General features: G+C 43.3%; 1 protein-coding gene across 2 annotated transcripts in view; it reads left to right on the forward strand.

Moving 5' to 3' along the window:
• The first annotated feature begins 8575 nt into the window (after positions 1–8575).
• dffb (DNA fragmentation factor, beta polypeptide (caspase-activated DNase)) overlaps positions 8576–15533 on the forward strand; it is a 28731-nt gene continuing 21773 nt past the window's right edge. For both annotated transcript variants that reach the window (XM_072244735.1, XM_072244733.1), the window contains exon 1: positions 8576–8987. In XM_072244735.1, coding sequence (XP_072100836.1) covers positions 8880–8987 — 108 coding nt within the window. In that variant the 5' untranslated portion in view covers positions 8576–8879. The remainder of the gene's footprint in view (positions 8988–15533) is intronic.

A 15533-nucleotide genomic window follows, 5' to 3' on the forward strand; every position in this document is an offset into this window, starting at 1 on the left:
TGCTGCTCATTTCCAGGGGTCATTTGACAGTAATTCCTGTAAGATTCGCCATTCCACCAATGCATATAGTAGCAGGGAAGACAAAATTATCTTCAGTATCTGGAATCCAGATCATACGTAAGTGATGAAAGCTATTTTTTTTCCAAGAAGATTAGGGATTGTTACGTACCCCGTAACTGGGTTGCCAAACCAGCAGAAATGGACCACTTAGTTGGAGTCTGGATTACTGGAACTAAGAAAGTTTTATTAAAGAAATAAGTAACACAGTACTCTAATCGTAAGGATATAAATGCAACAGGTTAGCAATGATAAAACGCACGTGTACACAGAGCTAGGGTAATAGGAATCAAACAAGCTCTATCGCAGTCTAAGGGTAAAATGATAAGTCTCAAGTGACGCAGAATTCAGTTCAGCTTAGTACAGTTCACAGTAATCGCTGTTGTGCCGTTGGAGAGAGAGAGAGAAGGATGATATGCAAATCGGATTCAGACAGACCTTGATGTTATCCGCAGTTAGCTTTCGGGCGAACCTTTTTAATGTCTTCTGTGGTCACCGACTGTGACCGCTCCATTCCGGATATGACCGTTCTTCCCTGGTGAACCCGGCACCCAGGCAAGGGCGGACACACACACCAGGTTCCCGCCGATCGTACCTTTTCACCCTGTGCGTATATGGTCGGTCCTGCGATCAGACCTCCAAACTTTCACCAACTTGTGGGGGCACACCACTTTCCCAGGGTCTGGTTATCTCGTGATTTCGTGGTGTCTGTCTTGCCTTAGCGAACCTGTTCCTTTTATCCCCCTGCTGGGGTATCGCCTGTCCATCAAACTTCAAACAGTTCAGGTTCAAAGCAACCGGTCTGTCAATACTCGGAACTGTGTCTCTTTTTGTTAATCTCTCTCCTCTCTCATTAACATTTTGAACGCTTCTCCCTTTGTCTCTCTTATCTCTCTCATCAGCATCAATCTTCTGATAACTTGGTTTTTCGTCAGAGGATAAATTATGCTTTTCTGAAAGCATGATGCCATAATTTTTATTTGTGCTAAATTGTCATTAAAGTGTTTGCCTTCATCACCACTCTATCTATCTGGCATGCCATTTTCAGAGAAGTACATACTTGCAATCCTGGATGCCTCTGCTCTGCAACATTCTCCAAGGCCCCACTGTTCTCTGTGAAAGTCTGACTCTGGTTTGACCTCCCAAAATGCAACTCCAAGCTTCAAGTTGTCTGTCACATTGATTCTCATCCCACTCCTCACGAACATCTACCCTTGGCCTCCTTCACTGTTGCAATGATGCTCAATTGAAGCTCATAGAATGCAACTCATTTTTATTGGTATATAACAAACTTCTGAATAAACACGAAGTATCAAAAAAGGGCAGATGTTGAATAAAAATAGAAAATGTTAAAAAGCACTCATTAGGTCAGAATTAACAGACCCTTTATCAAAACTCAGAAAGTGGGAAAACAAGTTTTAAATTGCAGAGACAATGTGGGAGGGAAGAATGGATAGGACAAAGGAAATATCTCTGATTGAGTAAGGCCAGGGTAGTCAATATGATTCCTCAAATGAAGGATAATAAAGAGGGAAATAAAACATAATCAAAGGACATATCAAAGCAGAGAAATGCAGATCGGAGTTGTTGCTGTAACGTAAAATCAGAAGAGGAGTATGAAATTGTGCATTGCATATCTTAACATGACAATAGCCAACTTTTCCTCAGAGCAGAGTTGTCTACAACCAGAGGACAAAGATTTAAGGTAAGAATTGAGAGGTTTAGAGGAGAGATAAGAAAGATTTGTTATTGTCTGAGAGAGCTGTTAGAATTAGAGGCTCCTTCAATGTTTAAGAAGTATCTGGACAAGGAATTGGGTCATCAAGGCTTGCCTTGATCAGATGTTGAGAAAAGGGATTAGTTTTGACGGGGTGGCCAGAAGGGCCTATTTCTGTGATGTATGATGTGATGACCTCTGTACACCAGTGGACCAGGCAGTGTCAGTGGAGAGAGAAAAACTGAGTTAATATCACAAATGGATTGCTAGTTCAAATTCAAACAGAAAAAGCATTATCTGAGTAGCAACAAACCCAGAAGAAAATGAGATGTCAGTTTTGTTGTGATCATTAAGGAGAGTAGATACAGATAGATTAGTGTGGGATTGGGATGGAGAATTAAGGAGGAATTCAGGAAGAATGTGGAGTGGAGAATAGAATGCCCTTCAGCAGTCACCCAATGTATATTCAGTTTCTCCACTGAAGAGAAGGCCAGATTGTGAACCGAATCTTGGCTTCCAAATATTCACAAGCCATTCCTTGTGGTCTCTTCCTGCTCTTTCTCTGCATTTTAAAGTCCCAATGAAAGGTCATCAAACAGAGACTTTTATTCCACTTTCACTCTCCACATAGGTATACTGCCTGAGGTGCAAAGTGTTACCAACGCTTTCTAAGCTTTTTTCTCTTGTGATGATGAAAGGTTTCAGCCCGAAACATCGACTTTTTACTCTGTTCTATAGATGCTGCTTGGCCTGCTGAGTTCCTCCAGCATCTTGTGTGTGTTGCTTGCATTTCCAGCATCTGCAGGTTTTCTCCTGTCTGTGATTGGCCAACGTTTTCTACTTTACATTTCGAATTCCAGCTGCTGAAGAATTTTCCATTTGCATTCTTCAGAAAATGACTGAAAATGCAACACTGAGCGTCATAGGAAGTCATTCCTGCCTGTGGCTATCAAACTTTACAACTCCTCCCTTGGAGGGTCAGACACCTTGAGCCAATAGGCTGGTCCTGGTCTTATTTCCATCTGGCATAATTTACATACTATTATTTAATTACTTATGGTTTTATATTGCTCTATTTATACTCTATTCTTGGTTGGTGCAACTGTAACAAAACCCAATTTCCCTCGGGATCAATAAAGTATGTCTGTCTGTCTGTCTGTCTGTCTGACTAACTCTCCAGTCCATGCCTACAAACATCTCCAGGATATTTCTCACTGCACTATTGGTTACAGAGTCAAACATTTCTGAAATAGGCCCTTCAGTCCATTCCTTCAAAATCGGAATCAGAATCAGAATGAGCTTTAATATCACTGGCAAATGTCATGAAATCTGTTAACTTTGTGGCAGCTGTGCAATGCAACACATGATAATAACATGGGCCACAAGACCATAAGTCATAGGAGCAGAATTAGGCCATTTGCCCCCATCGAGTCTGCTGGTTGATCCTTTTTTCCCCTCGTCAGCCCCACTCCCTGGCCTTCTCCCCATAACCTTTGATGCCATGCCAATTAAGAACCTATCAAGCTCTGCCTGGAACGCACCAGATGACCTGGCCTCCACAGCTGCCTGTGATAACAAAAATTCCACAAATTCACCACCCTCTGACTAAAGAAACGTCTCCGTATCTCTGTTTTAAATGGATGCCGCACTATCTTGAAGCTGTGCCCTCTTGTCCTAGACTCCCCCACCATGAGAAATATCCCTTCCACATCTACTCTGTCTAGGCCTTTCGACAATCGAAAGGTTTCAATGAGATACCCCCTCCCCAATCCTTCTAAATTCAAGTGAGTACAGGCCCAGGGCCATCAAATATTCCTTGTATGATAACCCCTTCATTCTTGGAATCATCCTTGTAAACCTTCTCTGAACGCTGTCCAATGTCAGCACACCTTTTCTTGGATGAGGAGCCCAAAACTGTTCACAGTACTCAAGGTGAGGCCTCACCAGTGCCTTACAAAGCCTCAGCATCACATCCCTGCTCTTGTATTCTAAACCTCTTGAAATGAATGCTAACATTGCATTTAGAAACATAGAAAATCTACAGCACACTACAGGCCCTTCGGTCCACAGCTGTGCCAAACATGTCCCTATCATAGAAATTACTAGGCTTACCCATAGCCCTCTATTTTTCTAATCTCCATGTACCTATCCAAAAGTCCCTTAAAAGACCCTATAGTATCCACCTCCACCACCGTTGCCGGCAGCCCATTCCACGCACTCACCACTCTCTGCGTAAAAAACTTACCCCTGACATCTCCTCTGTACCTACTCCCCAGCACCTTAAACCTGTGTCCTCTTGTGGCAACCATGTCAGCCCTGGGAAAAAGCCTCTGACTATCCACATGATCAATGCCTCTCATCCTCTTATACACCGCTCATCCTCTGTCGCTGCAAGGAGAAAAGGCCGAGTTCACTCAACCTGTTTTCATAAGGCATGCTCCCCAATCCAGGCAGCATCCTTGTAAGTCTCGTCTGCACCCTTTGTATGGCTTCCACATCCTTCCTGTAGTGAGGCGACCAGAACTGAGCACAGTACTCCAAGTGGGGTTTGACCAGGGTCCTATATAGCTGCAACATTACCTCTCGGCTCCTAAATTCAATTTCACGATCAATGAAGGCCAATACACCATATGCTTTCTTAACCACAGAGTCAACCGGCACAGCTGCTTTGAGCGTCTTATGGACTCAGACCCCAAGATCCCTCTGATCCTCCACACTGCCAAGAGTCTTACCATTAATACTATATACTGCCATCATATTTGCCTTCCTCACCACAGACTCTACCTGCAAGTTAACCTTTAGGGTGTTTGCACAAGGATTCCCAAGCCCCTTTGCATCTCAGATGTTTAGATTTTTTCCCCATTTATAAAATAGTCTGCATATTTACTTCTACTACCAAAGTACATGACTATACATTTCCAACATTGTATTTCATTTGCCACTCTCTTGCCCTGCTCCTAATCTTTCTAAGTCCTTACCTGCCCCTCCACCAATCTTCATATCATCTGCAAACATGGTAACAAAGCTATCCACTCCATCATTTAAATCATTGATATACAGCATAATATAATTCATCCCAACACTGACCCCTACGGATCACCACTTGTCATCAGCAGCCAACCAGAAAAGGATCCTTTTATTCCCACTCACTGCTTCCTTCCTATCAGCCAATGCTTTAACTATGCCAGTAACTTTCCTGTAATACCATAAGCTCTCAACTAGGTAAGTAGACTCATATGTGGCACCTTGTCAAAGGCCTTTTGAAAGTCCAAATATACAACATCCACTGCATCCCCTTTATCTATCCTACTTGTAATCTCCTCAAAGAATTCCAACAGGTTCATCAGGCAAGATTTTCCATGCTGACTTCGTGCTATTTTGTCCTGTGTCACCAAGTACTACATCACCTCATCCTTACCAATTGACTCCAACATCTTCCCAACTACTGAGGTCAGGCTAACTGGTCTATAATTTCCTTTCTGCTGCCCTCCTCCTTTCTTAAAGTATGGAGTGACATTCAGAGTTTTCCATGCCAGAGTCCAATAATTTTTGAAAGATCATTACTAATGCCTCCACAATCTCTACCATTATCTCTTTCAGAACCCTAGGGTGCAGTTCATCAGGTCCAGGTGAGTTATGTACCCTTAGGTCTTTCAACTTTTTGAGCACCTTCTCCCTTGTACTGCACTGACTTCTCTTCCCTCAAACCCTTCAACATCTGGCACACTGCTAGTGTCTTACACAGTGAGGATTGATGCAAAATACTCCTTTAGTTCATGTGACATCTCCTTGTCCTCCATTTTTATTTCTCCAGCCTCATTTTCTGGAGGTCCTCTATCCACTCTCTTCTCTCTTTTATTTTTTACATGCTTGAAAAAGCTTGTACTATCCACTTTGATATTGTTTGCTAGCTTGCTTTCATATTTCATTTTTTCCCTCCTAGTGATTCTTTTAGTTGCTCTCTGTAGGTTTTTTAAAGTTTCCAAATCTTCTATCTTCCAGCTAATTTTTGCTTTGTTGAATGCCCACTCTTTTGCTTATATATTAGCTTTCACTTCCCTTGTCAGCCACGGTTGTACTTCAATAATTTGAGTATTTCTTTGTTTTTGGAATACATCTATCCCGCACCTTCCTGTTTTTCTCCCAGAAACTCATGCCATTGCTGCTCTGCTGTCATTCCTGCCAGCATCCCCTTCTAATTTACTTTAGCCAACTTCTCTCTCATACATTTACTCCACTGAAATACTGCTATGTCAGACTTTACTTTCTCCCTAGCAAACTTTAAGTTGAACTCACTCATATTGTGATCACTGCTTCCTAAGGATTCCTTTACCTTAAGCTCCCTAATCACCTCTGGTTCACTAAATAGCACCCAATCCAGTATAGCTGATCCCCTAGTAGGCTTAATGACAAACTGCTCTAAAAGTCCTTCTCTTAGGCATTTAACAAACTCACTCTCTTAAGATCTATTACCAACCTGATTTTCCCAATTGACATGCATGTTAAAATCACCCAGGACTATCATAACATTTCCCTCTTGACACACCTTTTTCTATTTCCCATTATAATCTGTGGCCCAAATCCCAGCTACTACTTGGAGGCCTGTATATACCTGCCATCAGGGTCCTAATACCCTTGTAGTTTCTTAATTCAACCCACAAGGATTCAACATCTTCCGATCCTATGCTACATTTTCCTACTGATTTGATGCCATTCTTTATCAGCAGAGCCACACTGCCTGCCATGTGACCTTCCTATACCTCTGATACCTTGGACATTCATTTCCTAACTACAGCCATCCTTCAGCCATGACTTAGTGATGGTCACAACATCATACCTGATAATCTGTAATTGTGTAACAAGATCATCCACCTTATTTCTTATACTCTGTGCATTGAGATATAACACTTTGAGTACTGTATTTGCTACCCTTTTTGATCCTGAATCCTTAATACACTGGCTGCAATTTTGTCCTATCATCTGCCTGCCCTTTTTGATAGTCTGACTGCACGCTAGCTTTGCTTTTTTTTACCATCCCTCCTGTCCTGTCCCTTCAGTTCGGATCCCACCTCCCTGCCAAATTAGGCTAAACCCTCCCCAACGGCTCCAACAAACCTGTCTGCGAGAATATTGCCTCGCCCCCCACCCTTGGATTTAGGTGCACCGGTCACTTTTGTACAGGTCATGTCTCCTCAGAAGAGATCCCAATGATTCAAGAACCTGAAGCCTTGCCCCCTGTACCAGTTTCTCAGCCACACATCTATCTGCCAAATCATCCCGTTTCTGCCCTCACGGGCACGTGGCACAGGCAGCAATTCAGAAATTGCTTCTCTGGAGGTCCTGCTTCTCAGCTTTCTGCCGAGCTCTCTAAATTCTCTCTTCAGGACCTCTTTGCTTTTCCTTCCTATGTCATTGGTACCAATATGTACCAAGACATCTGGCTGCCCTCCCTCCCCCTTCAAAATGTTGTGGACGTGATCCTGGTATCTGAGAGGCAACATACCATCCGGGTGTCCCGTTCACGTCCACAGAATCTCCTGTCTGTTCCGCTGACTATTGAGTCCCTGATCACTACCGCTCCCTTCTGCTCCCTCTTTCCCTTCCACACTCCGGACCCAGCCTCAGCGCCGGTAACCCGGTCTCCGTGGCATTCCCCTGGGAGGTCACACCCCACAACAGTATCCAAAGCGGTATACTTATTATTGAGGGGGATGACCACGGAGGTGCTCTCCGCTAACTGGCTATTCACATTTCCATTTCTCCCGACAGTCACACAGCCAGTCGCCTCCTGCAACTTAAGGGTGACTACCTTCCCTGTAACTCTGATCAATAATCGCCTCACTCTCCCGTACAAGCCAAATGTCATCCAGCTGCTGCTCCAGATCTCTAACACGGCCTTCAAGGAACTGGATTTTTAATTAATATAAATTTAATTAATAATACTGTAGTATGTAAAAGTTGAAAGTTACTGTCATTATATATGTATATTAAATAATTAAATTAATTAAGTAATGCAAAAGCTGAAATAAAAAATAGTGGTAGTGTTCTTGGGTTCAATGTCCCTTCAGAAATTGGATGACAGAGGGGAAGAAGCTGTTACTGAATCGCTGAGTGTGTGCCTTCAAGCTCCTGTACCTCCTTCCTGATGGTAACAATGAGAAGGTATGTCCTGGGTGGTGGGGGTCCTTAATGATGGACGCCGCCTTTTCTAGGCACCGCTCCTTGAAGATGTCTTGGATACGACGGAGGCTGGTACCCAGGATGGTGCTGACTAAATTAACAACTCTCTGCAGTTTACTCCGATCCTATGCGGTCGCCCCCTCCCCATACCAGACGGAGATGCAGCCTGTCAGAATGCTCTCTACGGTATTTCTGTCGAAATTTTCGAGTGTTTTAGGTGACATACCAAATCTCACCAAACTCCTGATGAAACATGGCCGCTGTCTTGCCTTCTTTATAGCTGCATCGATATGTTGGGACCAGGTTAGGTCCCCAGAGATATTGACACCCAGGAACTTCAAATTGCTCACTCTCTCTCTACTTCCGATCCCTCTATAAGGACTGGTATGTGTTCGTTCTCCTGACCCTCAGGAGTCAGCTGTGGCAACACTCAACTAGCTGGTATATTTAGCAACCACCCTGCCAACCATCTGTGTTCAACATAACACACACAATGCTGGAAGAACTCAGCAGGCCAGGCAGCATTTATGGGAAAAGGTACAGTCGGCATTTCGGGCCGAAACCCTCTGGCAGTCGACTGTACGTTTTTCCATAGATGCTGCCTGCCCTGCTGCGTTACTCCAGCATTTTGTATGTGTCGCTCGGAATTCCGGCAGCTGCAGATTTTCTCTTGTTTGTGTATTCAACATAGGTGTGATTTTGTAACGGCCAAGTCCCAAATAAATCGAAGGAAGGAAGAGGAACTTGGCCACACGCAGTGATCTTCTACAACGTAAGGTCTTTGACCTGTAATGTTAAGTCAAGCCGAGTGCAGAGTATTTTCTGTCCTTTGTATCGCTGATCGTGGCTCCTCCTCGCTTCCACCGGCCGCGAGCCGAGCCTCCGCACGGAACGCGCCTGCGCACAGACTCCGGCGGTAACAATCATGAGCGCCAGACCATTTAAAGTGAAGAGTTTGCACAATGACACAAAATATGGAATCGTGGCCCACAGCTTGGACGAGCTGTTACAAAAAGGATGTAAGAAATTGCAGGTAAAATTTTAATAGATTGAATACAAAAGAACTTGAATAATTGAAGCGGGATCTGCTGTGAACAAGCAACCCGGAAATGTCTTTCATTTCCCTAATGTTGAATTTCACGTTCTTGAGTTGACTTACTTTACAAACTTTTATTGTCACCAAAGAACAATGTCTTCTGTACTTGGTAGCACGGTTTATTGGTTTATATATTGGTTTTAGAACCGTTTGAAGTTGAACCGGAACGAAGTCTAAAAGAATGACACCCTTTTCTTTTGAATCAGGAGTCGGGTCCCAGGTCAGGCGAGAATAAAAGGGTCTCTTGCCACTCAGTTTGAAACATGCTTTGGATTCCGCAAATTGGACAACATGATTAGACTATCGTTTCCACCGATGTTACAATCTATCCGAACCTATAGATGTTAATGAGACCCCCCCACCCACCCGCTTCCACAGTTGATGTTTGCCTCGCTAAATGTTTCTGACAGTTTAGCTCAGATTCCAGCACCTGCAATCTCTTGTTGCTCCAGTCTTGAATACGAACACGCCACCAGTTAGTGCTCACCGCTCATGCGTTGCCAATGCAGCTCATCAAAACAGCAAACACCGATATGAAGCCGAGGATAATGTGGTTACCATACTACCTTTCACATCTTCACCAGAATGAGTAGGAACTTGCGCATTATAACACAAAAGAAGATCAGGTCCAGGCCAGTTGCAATCAGTCCCAATGCCTGTTTCATTATTTCTCTGGAATCCTGTCACATCTTCTCTCATAATGTTCTTTTGACTTTTTTCCCCTCACTCGCACTCAGAGATAGTGACATAATGGAACCAAAATAGAGAGAATTTAAGTATTTGAAACATCTGAATGATCAAAGCAGTCAGGGCTGCGGGGAATTGACACAGTAGAAGAGTTGGTGTCAGCATAGATCAGGCATAATCATCTTAAATGGTCGGGCACCATTAAGAGGTTTGTGATTCTTCTCAGCCTGGAAGCTTACAGATTGTGCAATGTGCAAATTGAGGAACTGGCCACCATTTCAAAGCATTTTTATAAAAAATAATAAGCTATACTGATCAAATCCTCAGTTGAGTCTGACTTGGGTTTCAAAGCCCTTTCCAGAAATTTGAACATAAAGTTCAGTCTAAGATCCCCTCATGTTTTAAAAAGGCAACAATAATCCCAGTGCCGAAGGAGAGCAAGGTGGCATGCCTGAATGACTATCGACATGTGGCTCTGACATCAATTGTTATGAAGTGCTTCGAGAGATTGGTTATGGCACACATCAACCACAGCCTACCAGTCAACCTCAATGCTTTGCAATTCGCCTACCAGGGCAACAGGTCAACAGCAGATGCCATCTCTCTGGCCCTACATTCCTCCTTAGAACACCTGGAAAATAAAGATGCATACGTAAAGCTCCTTTTCATTGACTACAGCTCTGCCTTTAATACCATCATTCCAAATAAACTGATTCCTAAGCTCCGGAACCTGGACCTTAGCACTCAGATCTGCAGCTGGATCTTCAACTTCCTCACAGACAGGACCCAGGCTGTAAAAATAGGGGACAAGCTCTCCTCTACAATCACTCTGAGCACCAGTGCCCCACAAAGCTGTGTACTCAGCCCCCTGCTGTACTCACTGTACACCCATGATTGTGTAGCCAAGTGTCCATCAAACTCAATATATAAGTTTGCTGATGACACAACAATTGTAGGCCGTATCTCGGGTAATGATGAGTTTGAGTACAGAGAGGAAATTAAGAACCTGGTGGCATGGTGCGAAGACAATAACCTATTCCTCAATGTCAGCAAGACGAAGGAATTGGTTGTTGACCTCAGAAGGAGTAGTGGACTGCACGACCCAATTTACATCGGTGGTGTGCAAGTGGAACAGGTCAAAAGCTTTAAGTTCCTTGGGGTCAATATCACAAATGACCTGACTTGGTCCAACCAAGCAGAGTTCACTGCCAAGAAGGCCCACCAGCGCCTTTACTTCCTGAGAAAACTAAAGAAATTTAGCCTGTCCCCTAAAACCCTCCCTAATTTTTATAGATGCACCATAGAAAGCATTCTTATAGGGTGCATCACAACCTGGTACGGAAGTTGTCCTGTCCAAGACCAAAAGAAGCGCAGCACATCACACAAACCAATCTTCCGTCCTTGGACTCACTTTACACTACACACTGTCAGAGCAGTGCTGCCAGGATAACCAAGGACACGACCCACCCAGCCAACACACTTTTCGTTCCTCTTCCCTCCAGGAGAAGTCTCAGGAGCTTGAAGATTAATACGGCCAGATTTGGGAACAGCTTCTTTCCAACTGTGATAAGACTGCTGAACGGATCCTGACCCGGATCTGGGCCGTAACCCCCAATTATCCAGACCTGCCTCTCGGTTTTTTTGCACTACCTTACTTTCCACTTTTCTATTTTCTATTTATGATTTATAATTTAAATTTTTAATATTGACTAACTTTTACTATTTTTAATGTTTACTATTTGTAATCCAGGGAGCGGAAAGCGCAGAATCAAATATCGCTGTGATGATTGTATGTTCTAGTACCAATTGTTTGGCGACAATAAGGTATAAAGTATAGTTGAAGCTTTGGTCACTGAGGTGTGAGCTTTTTGATTCAGCTACAAATCAAGACCCCATGTGATTTCTCAAGTTTGACATCTTGTGACATGATTCTTGAACAAATGGGGAGAAATCTGTCGTTTGGCTATTATTATTGAGAGGAAATTATCACATTGCTGTTTGTCAGAGTTTGCTATCTGTAGAACGGCTGTTGTAATTCCCACATATCCACAGTGCCTGCACTTCTAAACTACTTTACTGAATATAAAGCCCATTTGGATCATTGATTATCATGAAAACCACTATGTGAAGGCAGATTTTTCTTCCTCCATTTCTTCTTCTTTAGGATCTAGGATGACATGCATTCACTCCAGATTACCGGGACTTGAAAAAGGTGATAAGACCAGTGTCAGACCCACAGATTGTCACAGGTGGAGAAGGAGGTTCTCACCTCAAAGGCTTCATATTCCTTCCTATGTTTACACTAGGCTCCTACATTCTCTCGACAAGGGGACTCAGGCTCTCAGTATGATTGAAAGCCCTTCAGCTGTTTACTCTGTTCTTCTTGATAATCCCTTACCAGGACAGAGCCCAGAACTGTGGCATGTCCATGTGAGCCAGGCGAATGTGCTTGGGGTTGGCACCAAAGACTCAATTATGTTGTGACCAGATCTTGTTGGCTATTCAGAACCTCAAATGAATTGCTGTCACTTGGTCATGGTGCTGAGATTTGGGAAACAATCTGTGTTTCGCAGCTCTCATCGTGTAGCCTTATTTATTTATTTTTAATTCAGTGGCACAGCATGGAGTAGGCCCTTCTGGCTCTTCAAGGCATGCTGCCCCAGCAGCCCTCAACAAACCCAATTATCTCTAACCTGATCACAGGATAATTCAACCTAATGAGCAATTAACCCACCCGGTACAACTTTGGACTGTGGAAGGAAACTGGAGCCCCCATGGAAAACCCTCACATTCCTTGGGGAGGTTGAGTGAGTTAGTTGTGGAAGTGAGCAGAGGTTGGCAGTAGCTGGTTTTGTTGTGCAGCAGGTCTGGATGACCTTTGGATTATGATGGCTCACAGCAATAAGACCTGTTCTGTTGAATGCTTCTATAAATTAGTTGACAACGACTTGGAGCTGGTCCTCCAAACATGTGGCACCCTTATGCTGTAACTCCAAGACTGTCGTTGGAGTGATCTTGGTCCTGGAGGGGACATTGCATGTACAGGTTTCCACCTGCCTCACAGACTAGCTCCATTCAGCATAAAGGAGAAAATCAATGTTTACAGAAACCACTATAAATCATTTACAAAGCTGCTGACAACAATGAAAAATGGAGACAGCAAGGATCTGGACCAGCTGCAATTTGCCTATCACCACAATTGGTCTGCAGTGGATGCAAACTCACTGGCTCCCAACTCGGCCTTGGATCAGCTGGACAATACTTTCATCATGCTGCTGTTTATTGACTACAGCTCAATATTCAACACAATCATACCCTCAGTCTGCTCAACAAGCTCCAGATCCTGGGCCTCTGTAACTGGATCCATGATTTCCTCACCGGGAGACCACAGTCAGTGTGGATTGGAAACAATATCTCCTTGTCGCTGACAATCAACACTGGCATCCCTCAAAGCTGTGTGCTTCGGCCACTGCTCTACCCTTCCTACACCCATTATTGCGTAGCTATGTACAGCTCAAACAGCATCTATTAATTTGCCAATGACACAATGATTGTTGGCAGAATTTCAGGTGGTGACAGGGAGGTGTAGAGGACCAAGATAGATCGGCTGCTTGAGTGGCATTGCAGCAACAACCTTGCAATCAACATCAGTTAGACCAAGGAATTGATCTGCAGACTTCAGGGAGGGTAATTCAAAGGAACACAGACCAGTCCTCATTGAGGGATGAGAGGTGGAAAGGGTACACAGTTTCAATTTCTTGGGTGTCCACATCTCTGAGGATCTATTGGACCTGGGCCCAACATACTGATGCAATTAAAAAGAAGGCACAACAGTCGTTATATTTCATTCGGTGTTTGAGGAGCATTGGTATGTCATCAACGGCATATAATTTTCTAATTCTGTATCAAATTCTTACAGATGTACCAGAGAGGGCACTCTAACTGGTTGCATCACCCTCTGGTATGGGGGGGGGGGTGAGCGGGGGGGGGGCACTCCACGGGATCAGTAAAAGCTGCAGAACGTGCTAAACTCAACCAGCTCCATCATGGGCACCAGCCTTCCCACCATCCAGGATACCTGAGAAAGACAATGCCTGAATATGTGGACATCCATCATTAAGGACCCCCATCACTCAGAACATACCCTCCTGTCATTGCTACCATCAAGGAAGACATACAGGAGCCTGAAGATACACACTCAATATTTCAGGAATGGTTTCTTCCTCTCCGCCACCAGATTTCTGAACCCATGAGCAGAAATTTATGATTATGAAGACACGTAGCCCTCTTTTATTGTCATTTAGTAATGCATGCATTAAGAAATGATACATTATTTCCTCCGGTGTGATATCACAAAACATAGGACAATCCAAAACTGGAAAAACTGACAAAACCACATAATTATAACATATAGTTACAAACAGTGTAACGATACCACAACTTAATGAAGAAGTCCATGAGCACAGTAAAGTTCAAAGTTTCTCAAATGTCCCACATCTCACGCGGACGGGAGAAGCAAGAAAAACTCTCCCTGCCATGCCGACCACAATCCGACCCTGAGTCATCCGAAAACTTCGAGCTCTGATCAGCCGTCCGACACCGAGTACTGAGCGCCATCTCTATCCAAGCGATTCGACCTCCTTCTCGGTCGCCAAAAGCAGGCAAGGCCGGGGATTTTGAGGCCTACCCTCCGAAAGATTCAGGACCACACAGTAACGACAGCAGCGAATGGGCGTTTCAGAAATTTCTGCAGGTGGATCCTCTGTGCTTTCACGTCCATTCTCCATCAAATCAGAATTGTCCACGGCCCCTATTTAACAGATATGATATCATTCTCACCGGAGTGCTGTGCACACACGGCGCGCTGCCATCTTCTCCTCCTGCCTATTTGCATTACTTATTTAATTTAACCTTTTTAAAAATATATTCTAATTGTAATTTATCATTTTTATTGTTACGTATTACAATGTATTACTGCCAAAAAAACAAATTTCATGACATATGCCAGTGATATTAAATCTGATTTTGATTCTGAGTGAGCTGTAGCACTTTCATCTTTAATGAATACATTATATGTTGATTTGAACAGAAATGTTTTCAAATTGTTAACAGTGTAGCATGTCAGATAAGCTGTGCCCTCTTCTAATCAATATATTGTGACATCACACTTCAATAGATACATCGGATGTTGAGTGTCATTGAAGTAGTTCTGAAACATGTTTCTTTTGTGTATCTATGTGCTTATCTTTAGTATTGCCAGTTTGGCCCTGAAGTCCTACCCATTGAATAGTGAATTCGACTGACACTTTTCACCAATTCTCAGTAATTCAAATACAAAATATTAAACTTTGCTCTGGTGTATTTCCTCAGAAAATAACCATGCTATTTTATCATCATTTGTAAATCCTCCCCCCCCCCCACCCCAAGCTACTTAATGATATATCCATGCGATCCTGGATTTGCACGCCAAATAGCAAAATAATGGTACTAACTGAATCAACTCTGTGACCTGCACTAATGTAGAACACATCAGTCCAGAATTACCATCATATTTATTTAAACTGAGCCCAGAATCCATGATCATGCTGATGTCAATGGGAAGAATTGTGGAATATAAAGGGAGAAATTTAGTTCCAATTTTTATTCTGGTTTTGTTCAATATTTTTTAAAAATATTAAGTGTTTTATATATTTTCTTCTTTATCTTTAAATGAATTTTAATGAACCTCCCTACTTTTAAGTCAGTGCTGAGGCAGATACACTTAGATGCAGGAAAGTTTTGGGGACAAACATTTCT

The sequence above is a fragment of the Mobula birostris genome, chromosome 27 (genome assembly GCF_030028105.1).
Source record: "Mobula birostris isolate sMobBir1 chromosome 27, sMobBir1.hap1, whole genome shotgun sequence".
Taxonomy (NCBI): domain Eukaryota; kingdom Metazoa; phylum Chordata; class Chondrichthyes; order Myliobatiformes; family Myliobatidae; genus Mobula; species Mobula birostris.